General features: G+C 44.2%; 3 protein-coding genes across 7 annotated transcripts in view; 1 reads left to right on the forward strand and 2 right to left on the reverse strand.

Annotated features, from left to right (window-relative positions):
• The window catches only part of SNAP47 (synaptosome associated protein 47), a 30,671-nt gene extending 28,876 nt beyond the window's left edge, over positions 1-1,795 (reverse strand). Inside the window, exon 1 of one of the 2 annotated variants that reach the window (XM_072854880.1) lies at positions 1,759-1,795. The gene's annotated coding sequence lies outside the window, so the exon portion shown is untranslated. Of the gene's footprint in view, positions 1-415; positions 507-1,758 lie in introns of those variants that run through there. The other variant, XM_072854881.1, reaches the window with a different exon arrangement.
• Positions 1,796-1,869: 74 nt separating this feature from the next.
• JMJD4 (jumonji domain containing 4) lies at positions 1,870-10,756 on the forward strand. Of its 3 annotated transcripts, XM_072854888.1 has the most exons (8): positions 1,870-1,979; positions 2,543-2,764; positions 3,064-3,150; positions 3,761-3,926; positions 5,065-5,190; positions 5,912-6,179; positions 6,904-7,050; positions 7,903-10,756. In XM_072854888.1, exons 2-8 carry the CDS (start codon positions 2,716-2,718, stop codon positions 8,212-8,214), a joined length of 1,155 nt encoding a protein of 384 aa, XP_072710989.1. In that variant the 5' UTR covers positions 1,870-1,979; positions 2,543-2,715; the 3' UTR covers positions 8,215-10,756. The 3 variants fall into 3 exon arrangements, with proteins under 3 accessions (XP_072710989.1, XP_072710986.1, XP_072710988.1); XM_072854885.1 differs by having other exon boundaries at positions 2,543-3,150; XM_072854887.1 differs by having other exon boundaries at positions 1,884-2,208; positions 2,543-3,150.
• The window catches only part of ALS2CL (ALS2 C-terminal like), a 54,431-nt gene continuing 49,321 nt past the window's right edge, over positions 10,724-15,833 (reverse strand). Inside the window, exons 22-26 of one of the 2 annotated variants that reach the window (XM_072854883.1) lie at positions 15,147-15,189; positions 14,656-14,717; positions 13,419-13,568; positions 12,299-12,395; positions 10,724-12,007 (exon numbers count right to left, since the gene is read on the reverse strand). In XM_072854883.1, coding sequence (XP_072710984.1) covers positions 11,936-12,007; positions 12,299-12,395; positions 13,419-13,568; positions 14,656-14,717; positions 15,147-15,189 — 424 coding nt within the window. In that variant the 3' untranslated portion in view covers positions 10,724-11,935. The remainder of the gene's footprint in view (positions 12,008-12,298; positions 12,396-13,418; positions 13,569-14,655; positions 14,718-15,146; positions 15,190-15,833) is intronic. The other variant, XM_072854884.1, reaches the window with a different exon arrangement.

Raw genomic sequence — 15,833 nt, forward strand, 5'->3', positions numbered from 1 at the left:
GAACACCATCCCTTTGCAGTGTGGCTACTTCAGAGCCTCCAGAACTTAGTCACAGGTTCTTCTCATCTGCCCTTGCTAATTATCTGCAGAACATTTCTGCATGCGTTTCTAATGTGTTGGTGTTTGTTTACTTTTTGTCCTCCTCCAAGTTTCCACAGGGTCATTATCTTTGGTGGTTTATTCCCAAAGCTACCATCTGGCAAATGATGATTTTAACGCTCCTGTGAGCCCAACAACCCTTACAATAAAAATGTTTATAAAGCCTATCAAGTGACTCTCCCCTCTTTTTTAACTAAAGGCCTAAGATGCAGTTCCATCAGGTTTCTAAGTCTACAATTCTCCAAATGATGCTACAAGACACAGAGTACGCAGGGGTGACCCTCCAAGAGGTGCAGCAGGCAAAGACATACAGTACCTCTCTACTATGGCACACAGAGAAATTCAGCTCCTCTTGTCTCAAAAGATCAACAGATCCCCACTAAAGAACGGCTCTAGACTGACAGGCTTCTCCACATCAACATGTTTCCATCCTTCTATGGAAAAAACATTTTGATCCCACTCCATTTCTGATACGAAGCTTTAACCTACACCAGCCCCTACAGCATCCAGGTTAAACCTCATCAGCCTTCCTTTCAATCTTGACCCTGTCTCAACCTCTCCAACCCAAAACATAGACACACCTACACTCCCCAAACCTTGCTCCCCTGCCCTCCCAGGTGCCCTGCCCCACCTCAGGGGTGAACCCGCCTCTGTCCCCCTTCTTTCCTCCCACAACTCACTCCCTTCTCCTTTCTCAATGCCATCCCCAAGACTTACTATCTATTTCCTTACCCCAAGCTAGAACTCCCCCCTCCCGAAAAACATTTCCATCCCTTTCTCTTCCTTTTTTCCAGTACAAAGACAATCTTCCTCCTCCTCACCCCAAACACAACACAGTCACCTGCTACACCAGATCTTTCCCCAGTCCCTATCCTTTTCCCAATACCAGAAAAGACCCCATTCTTTCCCTAATCCTACTAGGGAAAGCCACCCAAAATCCTCTTTTCTCCTTCACTGCTAGGCCAGGCTCCACCACAATCCTCATCTCTCCCTCTGCCACAGCTCTAGGGCAAACTGATCTCTAGAGCTCTATGATCTCTCCTTGCTGGTATCCAGTGATAGGACACATGGGAATGGTTCAAAGCTGCACCATGGGAGGTTTAGACTGGACGTTAGGAAGCATTTCTTTACCAAGAGGGTGGTCAAACACTGGAACAGGCTTCCTAGAGAGGTGGTCGATGCCTCAAGCCTGTCAGTGTTTGGACAATGCCCTTAATAACATGCTTTAACTTGGTCAGCCCTGAATTGGTCAGTCAGTTGGACTAGATGATCGTTGTAGGTCCCTTCCAACTGAAATAGCCTAATCTTTTCTATTCAAACCCCCACACCTTCCCCAAGGCCAGACCCACCTTCCCCCTTCATGTCTAGCCTTCCCCTATCTATAAGTCACATATCCAAATCCCCGTTCCCATAACTCCCACACACACTAAGCCATACCCCCATCCCCATTCCCATTCCTTCCCCTAGGCCAGTCCCCCAACCTCTCCATCTTCACCCTCCTCTCAGGCTGAGGCCAAACCACCCTTCCTACACCCCTACCCAGACACTACCAACCTCCCCCTTTAACCCGCACCTCGGCTACACACCCCCAGTCTCCCCCTTTCCCCCAGCCCCGGTGGCCCCTCCGCGTCCCCGCTCCAGGCCCGGCCCCACACTCACCTCCCTCAGCGCAGCGCAGCCCGTCGGCGACCCCCGCATCGACACTCTGCGCCTGCGCCCGCCGCCCGCTGCTATTGGCTGAGCCGCGCGCCGGTGCGCTCCCCTTCTCACCCCCTCCGGGCCTCGTCCGCCGAGCGCCGAGGTTCCGTGAGCGGCCGCGGGAGTCTGTCCCCTCAGCTGCCGCCGCTCGCCCCGGGGTCCTGCCCCGCGGCGGGGCGGGGGTGAGTATCCGTCCTCCGCTGTCCTCTCCGCTCCCACGGGCCGCGGACGTGCGGGCGGACCGAGAGCCCAACGCAGGGACGGCGTGTGCGACTCCCTGTGGCGTCCGGGTCCCCCCCTGGAGCTCCGTGAGGGGGGAACCGCCTCATGGCGGCCACTTTCTCCCCCTGAGCACTCTGGTCTCGCCTTCACCCCCGGTGTCTCCCCTCTCCTGAAGCCCATCCCTGCAGGGTATGTGGCCTCATTTACCCTCGGGCCCTCTCCCTCCCCTTCTGTGCTCAGTTTCCCTTTCGCCTCCCCAGACACCTCCCTTTTATCCACTATTATTTACCTTTTTTTTTTTTAAACCTATAATTACTGCCTGGCCCATAGAGGAGGGTCTGGGGAGGGTGAGGGGTGCCAGAGCGTATATCTTCTCCTGACAAAGGGGTGAGCCTCGGTACAGTTTCTGGGCTGCAGTGGTTCCCCAGGGCCCCAAATATTTAAGGGGTTTCCTTCCCTCCACCCTGCGATTAACTCATTTAGCAGGGATATCCCACTGAAATGAATGTTTCTGCTGTTTTAGGAAGGAACCAGCCTTTGCTGGTCGTCTCCAGAGAGTGTGGTTGCCCTGGCAAGAAGGTGATGAGGGAAAAGCAACATCTTCACCAGCCGTAGGGTGACTTTGTTGTCAGATATCCCACCAGCATTAAACTTTATATAAACTATGGAAGATCCTAATTAGCCCAACGTGGTGAGATGCTCCTGCACGACTTCTTGGTTTACCTCTGGCCGTTTATGTTTTCCTGTGAGTTTTTGTGGATTTAGAGACTCAAGTCACATTTTAAAGCAGTTTTTTTGCCATAGCATAACGGGATAGCATCTGATCAACGCTGGCTTGGCTAAGCCAGGAAGGGTATCCAGCCTGCATGGACAGGGCAACATTCGCCTGTTCCACGGCCTTTTTTCGTGACTACAGCAGTTCATCTCAGGGTGCATTCTGCCTCCCCGGAGGACACGTTGACTTCATTGAAAAAGTAGAATCATTCACTTACTCGGACTTTTTCCGGGATTATTTGATTCCCAACCATCCCTGTATTTTCTCAGCTAAATTCACTGAAGACTGGGGCAGCAGGAGAAATTGGGTTACTTGGGATGGAAAGCCTAACTTTGATCATCTGCTGCAGAAGTTTGGTAAGTCGTGGCATTTTTAATACCTAATTAAAAAGTGTATGCTAAATGACAAAGCTCGTTTTTAATCTTAGGAATAGAACCGCTAGACAAAACGAAGCAATTCTCCAGACTTTTTTCTAAGTTAAGACGTTCGTTTTCTATACTTACTCACACTTTATGTTTCGCAGATTCCAATCTCAAATTTATTCCCATAATGAAGTAAAATAAAAAGTGTTGTATAATTTAACTATACCAATTTATATACCTGCTTAACTTTAACCAGAGGAGCAGCCTGACACTTTCCCCAGGCAAAGGGGAAGTATTCTGTAGTTACAGTGAAATATCTCTTCAGGCTATAAAATATTAGTATATTTAACAGGAATCAATACCCCACTCCTAATGTAGTTTAAGAGGAAAATTCAGGTCACGTTAAATAAATAACTTCTGGTCTGAATCATGATTGCCTAGAATGATGCTGTTGGGAGTGAGAGCTGGGCTTTATGTGTTTGTACTGTACTTAGCATTATAGGGCTCAGATATTAGAGGCTGCTGCAGTGGATAAGGCTGAGGGAGTTCGGTTTCAGCATCAGTTATTCGGTCCCCACGTGGGCTCACAGAGTTTATATTTCAGGAGAGGCTGTAGTACCTGTTGCCAACTGTGATGTCAAGGAGTACAATTCTAACCCGAAGGAGCAGCTCCCCTTCAAGGACTATATAAAATACTGGAAAGAGTACATTAAAAATGACTACCGTTCATCCCGAGGGTGCCTTTATCTAAAGGACTGGCACCTGAGCAGGTAAGAGAGCAGTGTGGAAAGCCCTGCATGCCACGCACAGCAAAGAGCTGCAGCGGAGCCTTAATGCTCATCTGCTAATGCCTGAGCATTTAAATGCCAGCAGTGCTGTTTGTTAGCACCTGCCCACCAAAATATCGGTCTTATACTGCACTGTTCTTTGGGTACTTCACAGGACAAGATCCTTAAACAGGTCATTGTTTCCCGAAGAGGCTGACATTCTTGAACGCTTTTCTTTTCATCTATGTTTTAAATGACTGCATGTTATCCCTGTGGAAACCGTGTGGCTGTAACATTTGGCTTTTGTTTGACTGCTACAGTGCAAACCTTACTTCTTAAAAAGAAGGAGGACATTTCTAATTATGTTTAATTCAGTGAGCATGTGTGAGTTATAATCCTTTATTCATTTTCTTTTCTGTTAACCTTCCCAGTCGTTAAAGTTCTCTTCACCCTGTGCTGGCTTTCCTTGTGCTCTAGCCTGCTGCTTGCAAGGTGGATGCATTAGCCGTTCCCCATGTCTGTGTAGGACTTTTATATCTTTTCACTCAAATCTCTTCTTCCTTAAACGTATCCTGCTCTTAATCCAACTTTCTTGTGATCACCTCATTTTCATTTTTGAGTGTGCCACTGACTTACAATAGAGGAAGTTTGTCAGTCTCTGCCTCCCTGTTTGTCTGCTTTCCCAGACACCGGTGCTGTGGCTTGCTACAGAAAGTCTGTCCATGCAGCCTAGGATGGGAAAGGGGCATCATATCCTGCGGTAGGAGGCCACACGCTTGTCAAAATCCCGCAGCCTGGCTTCCCTCCTAACCCTCACCCCCCCAGCCTGTCATCCAGTTGGACAACCGGTCTTGCAGGTGTCTAATTTAAAGAGAATGTGTTTATTAGGAACTGGTTTTGCCATAATTAGGAGTCTCCCAAATAGCAGTTAACCTTCACAGCTTTCCTGGGAGACAGAAAAGCGCTATTGTGTGCATTTTGCGTGCAACTGAGTTATCAATGATATAAAGGAGATGGCAGCAAAGTATTAATGGCCTGCTAGAGACCTGATTGGTCTCTGTATCTGGGGTTTGGGAACTGAAGCAGAAGGAGCAATGCTGCATTTTTCTGAGACCGATTTCCAACACATTATGTTTTTAAGAGCTTTCCCCGAGCAAGATGTTTATACAACCCCTGTGTATTTCTCATCTGACTGGCTGAATGAATACTGGGATGCTATAGCTGTGGATGATTACCGGTTTGTCTACATGGGACCTAAAGGTTCATGGTAAGGCAGCGTGGTTTCTGTCATTCTTACATACTCATTTTTAAGATTTAGTATTACAGGGGATTATCGCATTGTACTTCGGGATAGCATCATGCTGCAGAGGCAGTGTGTGTCCATACAGTATAGTGTTGTACCTGAACCCAGCCAGTCTTGTTTCTCAAGCAGCTCATTTTGGTTCTGGATGTGAGCTGTCCTTACGCAGTCAGCTAAAGTGCTTTTGTGCTTCAAAAAGCCCTGAACTGTGCACATAAAATCTGCAAAAGTTGTCAGCTAGCTTATATAAGGTTTTAGAGCAGAAACTCCCTGGGGATCATCAGCTACTCATGATTTGCAGAGTCAACAGAAGCCTTGCAGGGGCGCTGATGAGTTGGTCAAATATTTTGCAGGTGAAAAATTAAGTCCAGCATTGGTGATAAAGTTGCATTTACAGTATTCTCAACAGTTCACCTCACAGAATCTCCTGCCATTGAGGTATTTGTGGGGCAGATTCAAAACTAACTGATGGAGAAGCACAGAGGCTATAAAACACTGCAATACTATGTAGCTATAGTGGCCTTTTAATACTTAAAGCAGTCAAAATTAAATGAAGAGGATGACACTTTGGGATCAGGTTTGCATTGTAAGGGTTGATTTCTGTGTGTATGTCTGATTCTCAGAGACTTTAATTCATCTTACAGCTTTTAGGCATTGTCTTTACTTAAACCTCTGATTTGCCCCACAGGACTCCATTCCATGCTGATGTCTTCCGTTCCTATAGCTGGTCAGCCAATATATGCGGGAGAAAGAAATGGCTGTTGTACCCTGCGGGACAGGAGGAGTACCTGAAAGACCGCCATGGCAACTTGCCCTTCGACGTGACTGCACCTAGTCTTCAGGACAGGAGCGTTTACCCTCGCTACAACCAAAGTCAACCCCCTGTTGAAATTGTGCAGGAAGCAGGGGAGATAGTCTTCATCCCCAGTGGATGGCATCATCAGGTTTACAATCTGGTAAGATAACTGATACCAACCTTTTCGTAACACAGAGAGATAATCAGGCAGCAGGCTTGAATCAGATCAAACTTTTATTGCCACAGCATGTTGTGGATGCCAAAAGTCTAACTGGGCTGCAAAAAAGTTTAGGGGGATTCATGGAGGAAAGGTCTTATCAGTGGTTGCTCAAGATGATGGCAGAAAGCAAGCCTGAACTCATAAGCTCTTTGGGTCATTGACCACTGGAAGCTGGAAGAGTATACAATTGAAGAAGCTGTCTGAACCCTCTTTTCTTATCCTTTTGCTCATTAGATGCTACTAGTCACTGAGAAATAGGATGCTAAGTGAGATGGACTTACAGTGAGGCTGTTAATCTTGGTTTCTAACTGTAAATTGTAATTTAATAATGGAAAATGCTGACAAATTGGTCTTCATGACTACAAACCAAAATTAACAACCCTGTTCCTTTCTCCCCACCACCTTCTCCCACCGTTGTGCCCCTAAAAGGTATGCTCAGACAGAGGAATTAGAGACATTTGCCAGTTTACAGAGTGAAACAAGATTTGATTGTTCAGGGCATTAGAAAGAGACAGCCTTTTAGCACGGCGGTGGTATTGGTGCCAGAGAAGCATTTCCCTTGCTGAGGAATACGATTTTACATTTTGCAGCATCGGTGTTGTTACAGCTGTTTTCTTACACTTTCCTATGTAGAGCCTGGTAACCATTTCAATTATTCCTTCAGGAGGATACCATTTCCATTAACCACAACTGGGTGAACGGCTGCAATGTGGCTATAATGTGGTGCTTCCTGCAGGATGAATTAGCAGCTGTCCAGCGGGAAATCAATGAATGGAAGGACCCTATGGATGATTGGCACCTACAATGCCAGGTACAACATGATGCTGGCTGCCTGACTCTCTATTAGAGGATCATGTATTTCCAGGGTGCACTGCACCATCTTAAGACACACAAGTCCTTAGCCTCATAGCTGGAATTAGCGCATGTTTCATACGGAATTAGGAACTGGTGACAGCTTCATTTTGCAGGAAAACAAATATTACTTTAGTAAGATAGGGAAAGGCTTGTGCCAGTGCATATTTGTTATGTCAGGGAGGTTAGGATGTTTTCTGAAAAACTAATGCTTCAACTGCTCTTCTTCAACTATTGAGGTTAGTATTAGCATCAAGATCAATCCTTTATGTAGCATTTACATTCCCCTTTATAAAATATAAGTGCTTTTTCATGTAAACAGAAGAACTGATAAGACAGACCCCACAAAGAAGAACTGATTTGAAGACCATTCATGATGAAACTGTGAATCTGAAACAAGCAAAATTAAAGCGAAGGTGGCAGCAGATTTCTGTGTCTGCAAAGTGATGCTTTCAGAACATGTAACTATACTGAGCAGTGTTGTATCTTGTATGCTTCCAAAATCTTGAGCACAAAACAAATGTAAAATTTATTTCTGGAGGCTGTTACTGCTGCTAGGTTGATATCCTTCAAAAATAGTTTCAAAAAACACAGCTATTTAGTACTTAGTAGAAACAGACTTACTTTTGGGGCTAGTGACATTTCAGGTAAGATGAAGCATTTTAGTGCCATCAGGGAATTAAAAAAATATGATTAAACATGGTTACTTACGATTCCAGATAGTTACTAGCTTGATAAAATATGTTTTTGTAATTCTTACTATAAATAAAAGGGATTTGTTTCCATTTCAATGCTGGTTTTTTTTCCCTAGTTGATCATGAAGTCTTGCACGGGTATAGACTACAAGGAGTTCTACAACTTCCTCAAAGTTATTGCAGAGAACAGGATTTCTGTCTTGGAAAACGGCCTCGATGACGAAGCTTCGGCAAAGAACACTCCAAAAGCTGCCATTTCCACCTTGGGCATGCTCCATGCAGTGTTTGATTTAAAGAGGACTGTGAAGGTGTTAACATCATTGAGTGCTAATGAAGATTTCAAGAAACTAGACCTGACATCACTTTCTCCACCTCCGGAGGCGTTGCTCCACCACTTGAAAGCAGCAATAGATACAGCACTACTCTAACTTCCTATTTATTCAGTTCTTTGTAAAATGAACCTTTTGCAAAATGGGTGTTTGTAGAAGACTGACTCCTCCCTGTTTAATAGCTGTTGCAGTTTAAGTACAAAGAGCCTTAATACAGAGTGAGGAGAGAGCATATTCATAAGAAGACTGAATACTTTTTAAGTTGACAGCAATTGAGTATCTAGAGTAATTGGACAGGAAAAAAAAATCTCAGATAAAGGAAAAACCCAAATCATGTTAGTATTATATTATAAGCCCTGCTGGTGAGTATGCATTCAGGGAAGGGGAACAGAAATTCTCTGCAGATCAAGCTAAGGTCTGTCAGGGCTAAACACTGAGGTTGCAGTGGTCTGCATCATATTCCCTCTGTTTCTAAGAGCACTGTATACAGACAGCTAACCTGCACTGCAGGCTCCAGCAGTTAAGCTCTGCTTTGTCTGGTCACACCTAAATTGCTTTAAGACCTGTCCCTGCTTCCAGGTGCAGCTCAGCCTTTCTTTTTCTTTTTCTTTTTTTTTTTAATATTAGAGGACCCCAGTTAGTTAGCTTCCCTTGAAGCCTGAGCTGGCTCAGCAGCTGTAGCCTGGACATGGAAGAGCTGACTGTACTATTTTCCTGTACAGTGGCATCTCTCTAAAGCTGGAAGTCTTGGGTAGAGTCAGCCTTCATACTGCTCCAGAGTCTGCAGGCTTAAATTGAACGTATCAGGAAGCTGGAGTCCTGATAGCAAATCTGCCACTAATAATTTAAGCGTGTGATCCACCCAAGCTCAAAAGGAGGGACCTGAATGTACTCTCACATTTCTACACACTGTTTTAAGGCACAGTATTTTATCAAGCAGAGATTTGATTAATCAGGGAAGCTAATCTCCTAAAAAAGCCATGCTGTTAACACACCAAATAGCACTACTGCATGGTTACATAGCACAATTTGCAACCTGAATGCACCCTTGGGCTAAAAGAGTATTTCCAGTCAAGTATCCCTCTTGCTTTTACTGGCTGGGGAGAAAGCCTAGAAGCTCAAATGGCTGCACACTGTTACCTTAGTTGCCTCTTTAGGGCTCACTTGAATTATAGCTCAAGAACCTCCTCAATTTTCAACCAGATGACCAGTAAGAGCAACTAATAACCATATGTTTAGAAAGTGCAATAGTAGAAATCTTCAGTATGCTGAAAAAATTGCATTGTTTTCTAGATAATCCTGTGGAGTTTGTACATGCATGCATTTTTGCATGTCCTGTTTTCTAGTAAAAGTTCTGCATTTTGAGTAGGAATTGGTACCCGACATTAAAATCAACACCCAGAGCATGGAAGAATGCAGTATGGAGGAAACAGATTTTTTTATTATTATTTTTTTTTTTTAACAGCTGTGACTACATCTCAGTGATTCAGCCTTCTGGCAGGGTGTTTCTTTGGACTGGAAAACTGCCAGTTTTAAGCAACTCTGAAATTAAAAGTTCACAGCTGTTACTTATGGCTGTTTACATTCTCAAAGACAGGCAGCTGGAGCTTTCTTCCTTAGATGAATAAGGGGAGATTTCACAGAGGTGAGGAACAATGGTTTAAAGCTGACAATCGGTGTATTGATAGGAAAGCATGTTTTTGGTCTTGTATTCCCTAGTCTCTCTGCATGCTGTGTAACTGGTATTGGCACCAACCACTTCAAACACTGCAATTTTATAAAGGGTTTGCTTAGATAAACAGTACTTTTCATTTCATGTCCCATGAAGCTGGCACTGCTTGGCTTTGCTGTGTGAAAACAGCAAAAATACAAGTCTAGCTTTTACACTGAGAACCCAGTACCTTAACATACCCAGGACCAGTTTAGACACTGTACTGTCCAGCAGACGACATCCTCATTTGGATGGATGGCATGAGGTTGCAATGTGGTGCCAAAATTCAGGCAGCAGTTCTCAGGGAAGAGGAATAATTTCTGCAGTTAGTTCCTCTTCCCTGTGGGACACTGGTAAGGAAGAAGATAGGCCAGCATGGTAGGGTGGCTAAAGAGGTGTTCAAGTAAAGGAAGGTGGGTCTCAACTACTCGCTCTCACTTTCTCTTCACCTGAGCTGTCTCTGCACCACAGCATCTTCAGCTCTGAAGATGCGTAACAGCCCTCCTTCATGAGGCCTGCTAAGGCTTAGTGTGATCAGTGCGAGACAATGGGGTAAAAAATAGTTTAATTGCAGGAAATGATCGTAAAGTTTAAGCCATGTTCTCCTTACTGATTTGGCAGGGAACAGAAGCACAATAATTAGTTTTATTGATTCAGTCTCTCTTAAAATTACATTAGGAAACTAATTCATAGTTGAAATTCTCCATTCCCATGAACGATCAAGGCAGTAAAGGAGCCACATATTTTCTAAAGTTAAAGAGAGGAAAGCAAATTCTCAAATGTCTGGAGACAGCTACAAGATTGGAATAAGAAGTATGCAAGCCTGGAATCTCTCTTAAAAATGAAACAGCTTTATTTAAATACAAAGTTACTGTAAAACATACATTAGGATACTCTCATGCCAATATATTAACTATTGTAATCAGTGTACTATTTATTAAAGCATAATACTTGTGATAAACAGGAGGAAACAGCCTGTAGAGTTTTGTTTTGTTTTTCTGAAGTCACAGACCTGGACAATTTAAAGTCAAACTGTAAAAAAAAAATGCAGGTTAAAATCTAGTTCAAAAGAGCTTTTCCTCTAATATGTAACTCAGACATTAGTATTTTTGTCTGATAGGAACAGGATATCAAATATCCATTTGCCTTTTATAAAGGCAGCATAAAACCCAGCCCAATTCTAATCTGATTTGTACCCCACTAGCGTCAGTGGGTGATCTGTCAGCACAAAGCTGTGCACCTAGGAAAACCAGTGTTTATGCACCTCTGTCAGTGCAGAAGGCCAGGTGTTTTTGTGTTTTGTCTTTCCAGGATTTGAGATTTCTCAACCCAGGACAATGTATGTCCTTTCTGTTAGGCACACACGAACCCCTGCAGAATTACAAAGCAGCACTAGCATGTTCAAGGTGCAAGTGTGATATCCCTGAGATTTAACAAGAGTCTGCAAAGTATAAATATACACTTGTAAGTATCATAAAACAAGGAAGTTAGTCAGTAGCAGCTTTACAATGCAATGGAGAGGTATTGAGTTCGGCATAGGTAGGAAGAGGAATGGAAAAACCTTCCTCTTAGGGCTACGGGAAAAGCCACCTCACTCCAGGAACAGGTTGTTTAGGAGGATGGAGATGGCCTCTCCTGTCCGTGCCCCATTTCTGCCAACCAGAAATAGTCCCACCAAAACAGTTCTTGTGGTTTTCATTTGACTGCTTTCTATAAAATAACTTCCCCTTATGTCAGTTCACCAGTACAAAACAAACAGCGTCTGAGAGAACAGTTAAACGAGGTTTCAAGGCAAATTGCTATTTGCAGGAAAGTGAAATAAAACTACAGGGCAAAATAAACCTTGGCCACTTTCCGCAAAGAATTTCCCAAACACAAGGTTTGGGAAGGTTGCATATTGAAGGCTTTTAGCCCACAGCGTCCGTATGTCTGTGCTTTACGATCATAGCTAGTCCAGGAGAAAACCCAGCAAGAAACCCTCATCTGATAAATAACTGTTCTTCCCTTTCTAAAGGCAGCCAGAACAGCAGTGACTTGATTGCTTCTTCATCCGACAGTGTTTGGTCAAGAAAGTGCGGCAGAGAGGAGGCTCCCTTCGGGTCCTTGGGCTCAGGAGCTGTGAGTCATGTGGCAGTTCTCTCTTTGGTGGAGTCTCATCCTCTGTATGTGTTCGTAGCATGACTGGGCAAGGAACAGAGCAACCCATTAAGGAGAAGTTTTGGAGCTTTGGGCCAAAATCTGGTTTCTTGCACACAAAGTGAAGCCGTGCTGCCCCACAGGCTAGACAAAAGATTAAATCTGCACATTATAAATTAAAGATAAGCATATTCTCTAGACTAGAAGGAAAATAACCTGTGCTAGGCATATAAACAGCCCTCTAAAATTAAATGAGAATATAACACATCAGTGTCTCTACTACTCAAGAAAGGCTAATGCAGCTTGCAACTGTCACTGTTGAAAATGTTCTATTACCTCTAGTGCTGTTAACAGAAAATCGTACAGTCCTCCTTGATTGGTGGGGTCCATCAAGTCTCTGATCAGATGGATTTCAGCTCCCAGGTGCTGTATTCTAGGGGAAAAAACAACCAACCAAACAAAAAAGTCACAACCAGAACAAATCTCTGGTCACCGGTGTTTGTGGGTGTATGTCTGAAATCAGATTATGGAGAGAGGGAGGCACGGATCTGGAAGTCCATTGCTGATTCCTTGTGCATCACCTTGATCTTCTGCAGGCTGAGTCCTTAAGGTATCTGGCATGACTGGATCTCAGCAAAGACGCTCAATCACAAGAAAATGTCAACTCCTCCATTTTTCACAGTCTCTCTTATTCCCCTCCTCTCTCATCTACAGTCAAGGAAGCTGCCTAGCAAACAAGCCTGTATCATCCAACATGACTGCAGAAAAAAACCCAAAAGCTTCTGGATTTCATGGCCCCAAGTTTAAACATGTCACTCCTTTTTGGAGACCAATCATATCCAGGAAGTCAGTCAAGGATTTTGACCTAAATTTGGCAGGAAAAAAAAGTACAGTTTCATTCTACTGGATGTGAGCAGGTTCCTGCAGTTCCAGTGAAAGCAGCACAGACAGAGCCTCTTTGGCAGAAATGTGTTACATTTACAGTCATTCCTACAGAGGAAAAGTCTAATTACTAGATGGGCAGTGTTCAAGACCTTCCTAGTCTCCGAACTGAATCACAGTGCCTCATTGAGAATGGAAAATAGAAGGTGTATGATATATAGATGATGCCTTGAAGGCATCAACAAGTGGCCTTCAAAGGCTTCACGTTCCTATTTTCTACGGTAATCTGAGATGCAGGTAAGACCGCATTTCCCATGACAACCCTGAACTATCCTCTTGGGTAAGAGATGGACACTCAGGAAGTCCCTAGCCACTTTATATCATGGCCGACACCATCACGCCACAGCTGGCAGACAGTAGCACACAGAAACCCAAATATAGCTCAGGAAAAAGCATGTTAAAACACAAACCCCAGTTTTTCACTTAAACTATTTGGCCTGGAAACATGGCTGTCCTTTCTCTGATTGTGGTGTCACACAACAACGTGACTTGGAAATGAAAAGCTTCCACTTACTTTGCTCGGGATACAACATACATCAGTAGGGGCAACAGGTCATCCATGGGGAGCTTGTAGTCCTTCTCCACCAGCCGGGACACTATGCTCTCTATCTCCTCATACGTCTTCTGGAGGATCACCAGCTTTTCCCGGGGATCCACTGTGGTGCTGTCAGTATGAAAACAGCTATGTCAAAGATGCTTCTACTACACAGCTAAAGAGATAAAGCAGCAGAACTAAAAAAAAAAAAAAAAAAAAAAAATCAGAGCAGACCGTCATGCTACAAAAAAAGTCCATCAATCATCTCAAATGACTGCACCAAAAAGGAGTCAACAAGGTTGTGCCAGGAGGCATCACCAGGGTGTAACATCGTCCAGACGGACCCTGAGTCTTCCCAAGTCCTGAGTATGACCTGCTCACCCTAGTGTTAGTCTTTCATTTTAGACAGGACTAACCTGAGTCACAGTCCCTCAAATAAAAGCTAAAGAACATGGGACGAATCACTTTGGGCAGTTCTATCAAGGCACTAATACACTTGTCACATCTATAAGGTTGATTTTTCTGCCCGTAACGTCCTGCAAAGGTACCTGTAGCCTGCGCTGCCTTCCCCAGAAGAGAAGTCACGTTGGCTTTCACAGGGAAGCTCTCACCAGGACTAGTGTACTTAGGGACCTGAGAGCTCCTGGCTGGTGGATCCCACAACACTTCCCTGCTCCCCTTTAACTTCCTTCCAACTCATTACTGTAGCACCATCCCGTAGGCTGGACTTCAAGCCAATAAATCAAGCTGAGCTTCTTAAATTGAGCTCTGCTTTGCTACATTAACATATTGGGATGCCACACAGGATGGCTAACCCGCATGTAGCTCCATGTGTCCAGAGCAATGGGCTCTATCATGACCAGGTAGTCACAGCCAGGCCCAATTTGCTATGCACGCTAACATGAGTGAACTCCATCTCATCAAAGTCAGATTTGGTGTAGGAATATCTCCACAAAATTAAGGGGAGATATTAGCCAGGGGAGGGTTGCATTTAAACACGATCAATACTGTCTTGATTTTTTTTTTTGGGGGGGGGGGGAAATTCTGTAGACGTTACTTTTTCTTTTAAACAGAAATAATATTACAAACGACTTTTCTTTAAATAATCTTGCAGGCTGACCCAGAAATGCTTTTGTAAACAGGTGTAAATCTATGGCATTTCCCAGAAAACAGAAAATCCCTGGTTGTCAGTCAGAGGTTATAGACAGTGACTTACATCAGTTTCTGCAAACACTCTATGGCGGACAGGAAACACTTGTCTTTGATAAGGGACCGCCTCTGAAAGGGAGACAAAGAATTGTGCCTCTGTAAGAGCATCTCTCCGAGAGCCACCACATGGGTCCTCAGCGCTGGACCCAAAATAAACACGTTTGCTGCCCATAAAGGAGGGCAAAATAAAGCTGTTGTAGACAGTGCCGCTCTGAACACACTTAGATGTCTACAGTGCCGCTCTGAACACAGATGTCTTTGAAACGCCACCAAGCAGAGCATTACAAAGCAATCCTATGCAGAGCTCATATTCCCATCCATGGAAATTCAGATCCAGTAACTACAGATCATAACTAATCAACATGTCATGTATCTCTGATTTCTGAGTGCAGTCTGCCCTGTCATTACTTAGGTGAAGCTCCATCATTAGCCACCAACGTGCAGCCCCAATGCCATCTCACTAACACACCAAAGCTGGCTCTTAGCATTATTTCTTACCTGGTTGGTTGTCAGGGTGAGATCTTTCAGAGGCCAGAGGTGTCTGAAATAACATTACAGAGAGAAGATTTAGAAGGCAGATGTCCGTGTCTTAACTCTACCCTAAGTCAGTTTTGACTGTTTTTTTTCTCCTCGTTCAAGTGATGCTAAAGTCTTGTAGGTGCATGAGGCTGAGTTTGCGGCTTTCGTTACACTGCTACAGGAATAATTAATAGCTTAGACTCATTAACCTGACGGTAGGGTTCATTTTACTCACAGATGCTCCTGTAATAATCAATGGAGAGTTTTGGCACTTTCAGATTCAATTCCTCTCGCTGAGTCTAGACTGAATCAAATTGCCAAATTGAGACTCTGGGTCTCCTGCTACCCTGCTTAAGTCCTTGAGCTGCAGATGATGCTGTGTTAGAAAAGCTCACATGCCTCTTGAGTCTGAGTCATTGGTCCTCACATATCACTTCCAAAAATGGACCTAGCTGCAGGAATGGATGAAGGAAACGTCTGGCTCCACAGGCTCCAAAGGCTCCACAGCCTTTCCCCCATCTTGAGATTGTGTGCCTACGTTATTACAGCAGATACCATTGGATGGGCTATAGCCCTTTCTAAGACACATTTATAAACTCTGTCTGATTGGTCTTGAGTTGGAGCAAACCATTTGTTTGGTGAGCTAGAAAAGAAGATTTTTGCTAC

Source organism: Ciconia boyciana, chromosome 2 (genome assembly GCF_034638445.1).
Source record: "Ciconia boyciana chromosome 2, ASM3463844v1, whole genome shotgun sequence".
Classification (NCBI taxonomy): domain Eukaryota; kingdom Metazoa; phylum Chordata; class Aves; order Ciconiiformes; family Ciconiidae; genus Ciconia; species Ciconia boyciana.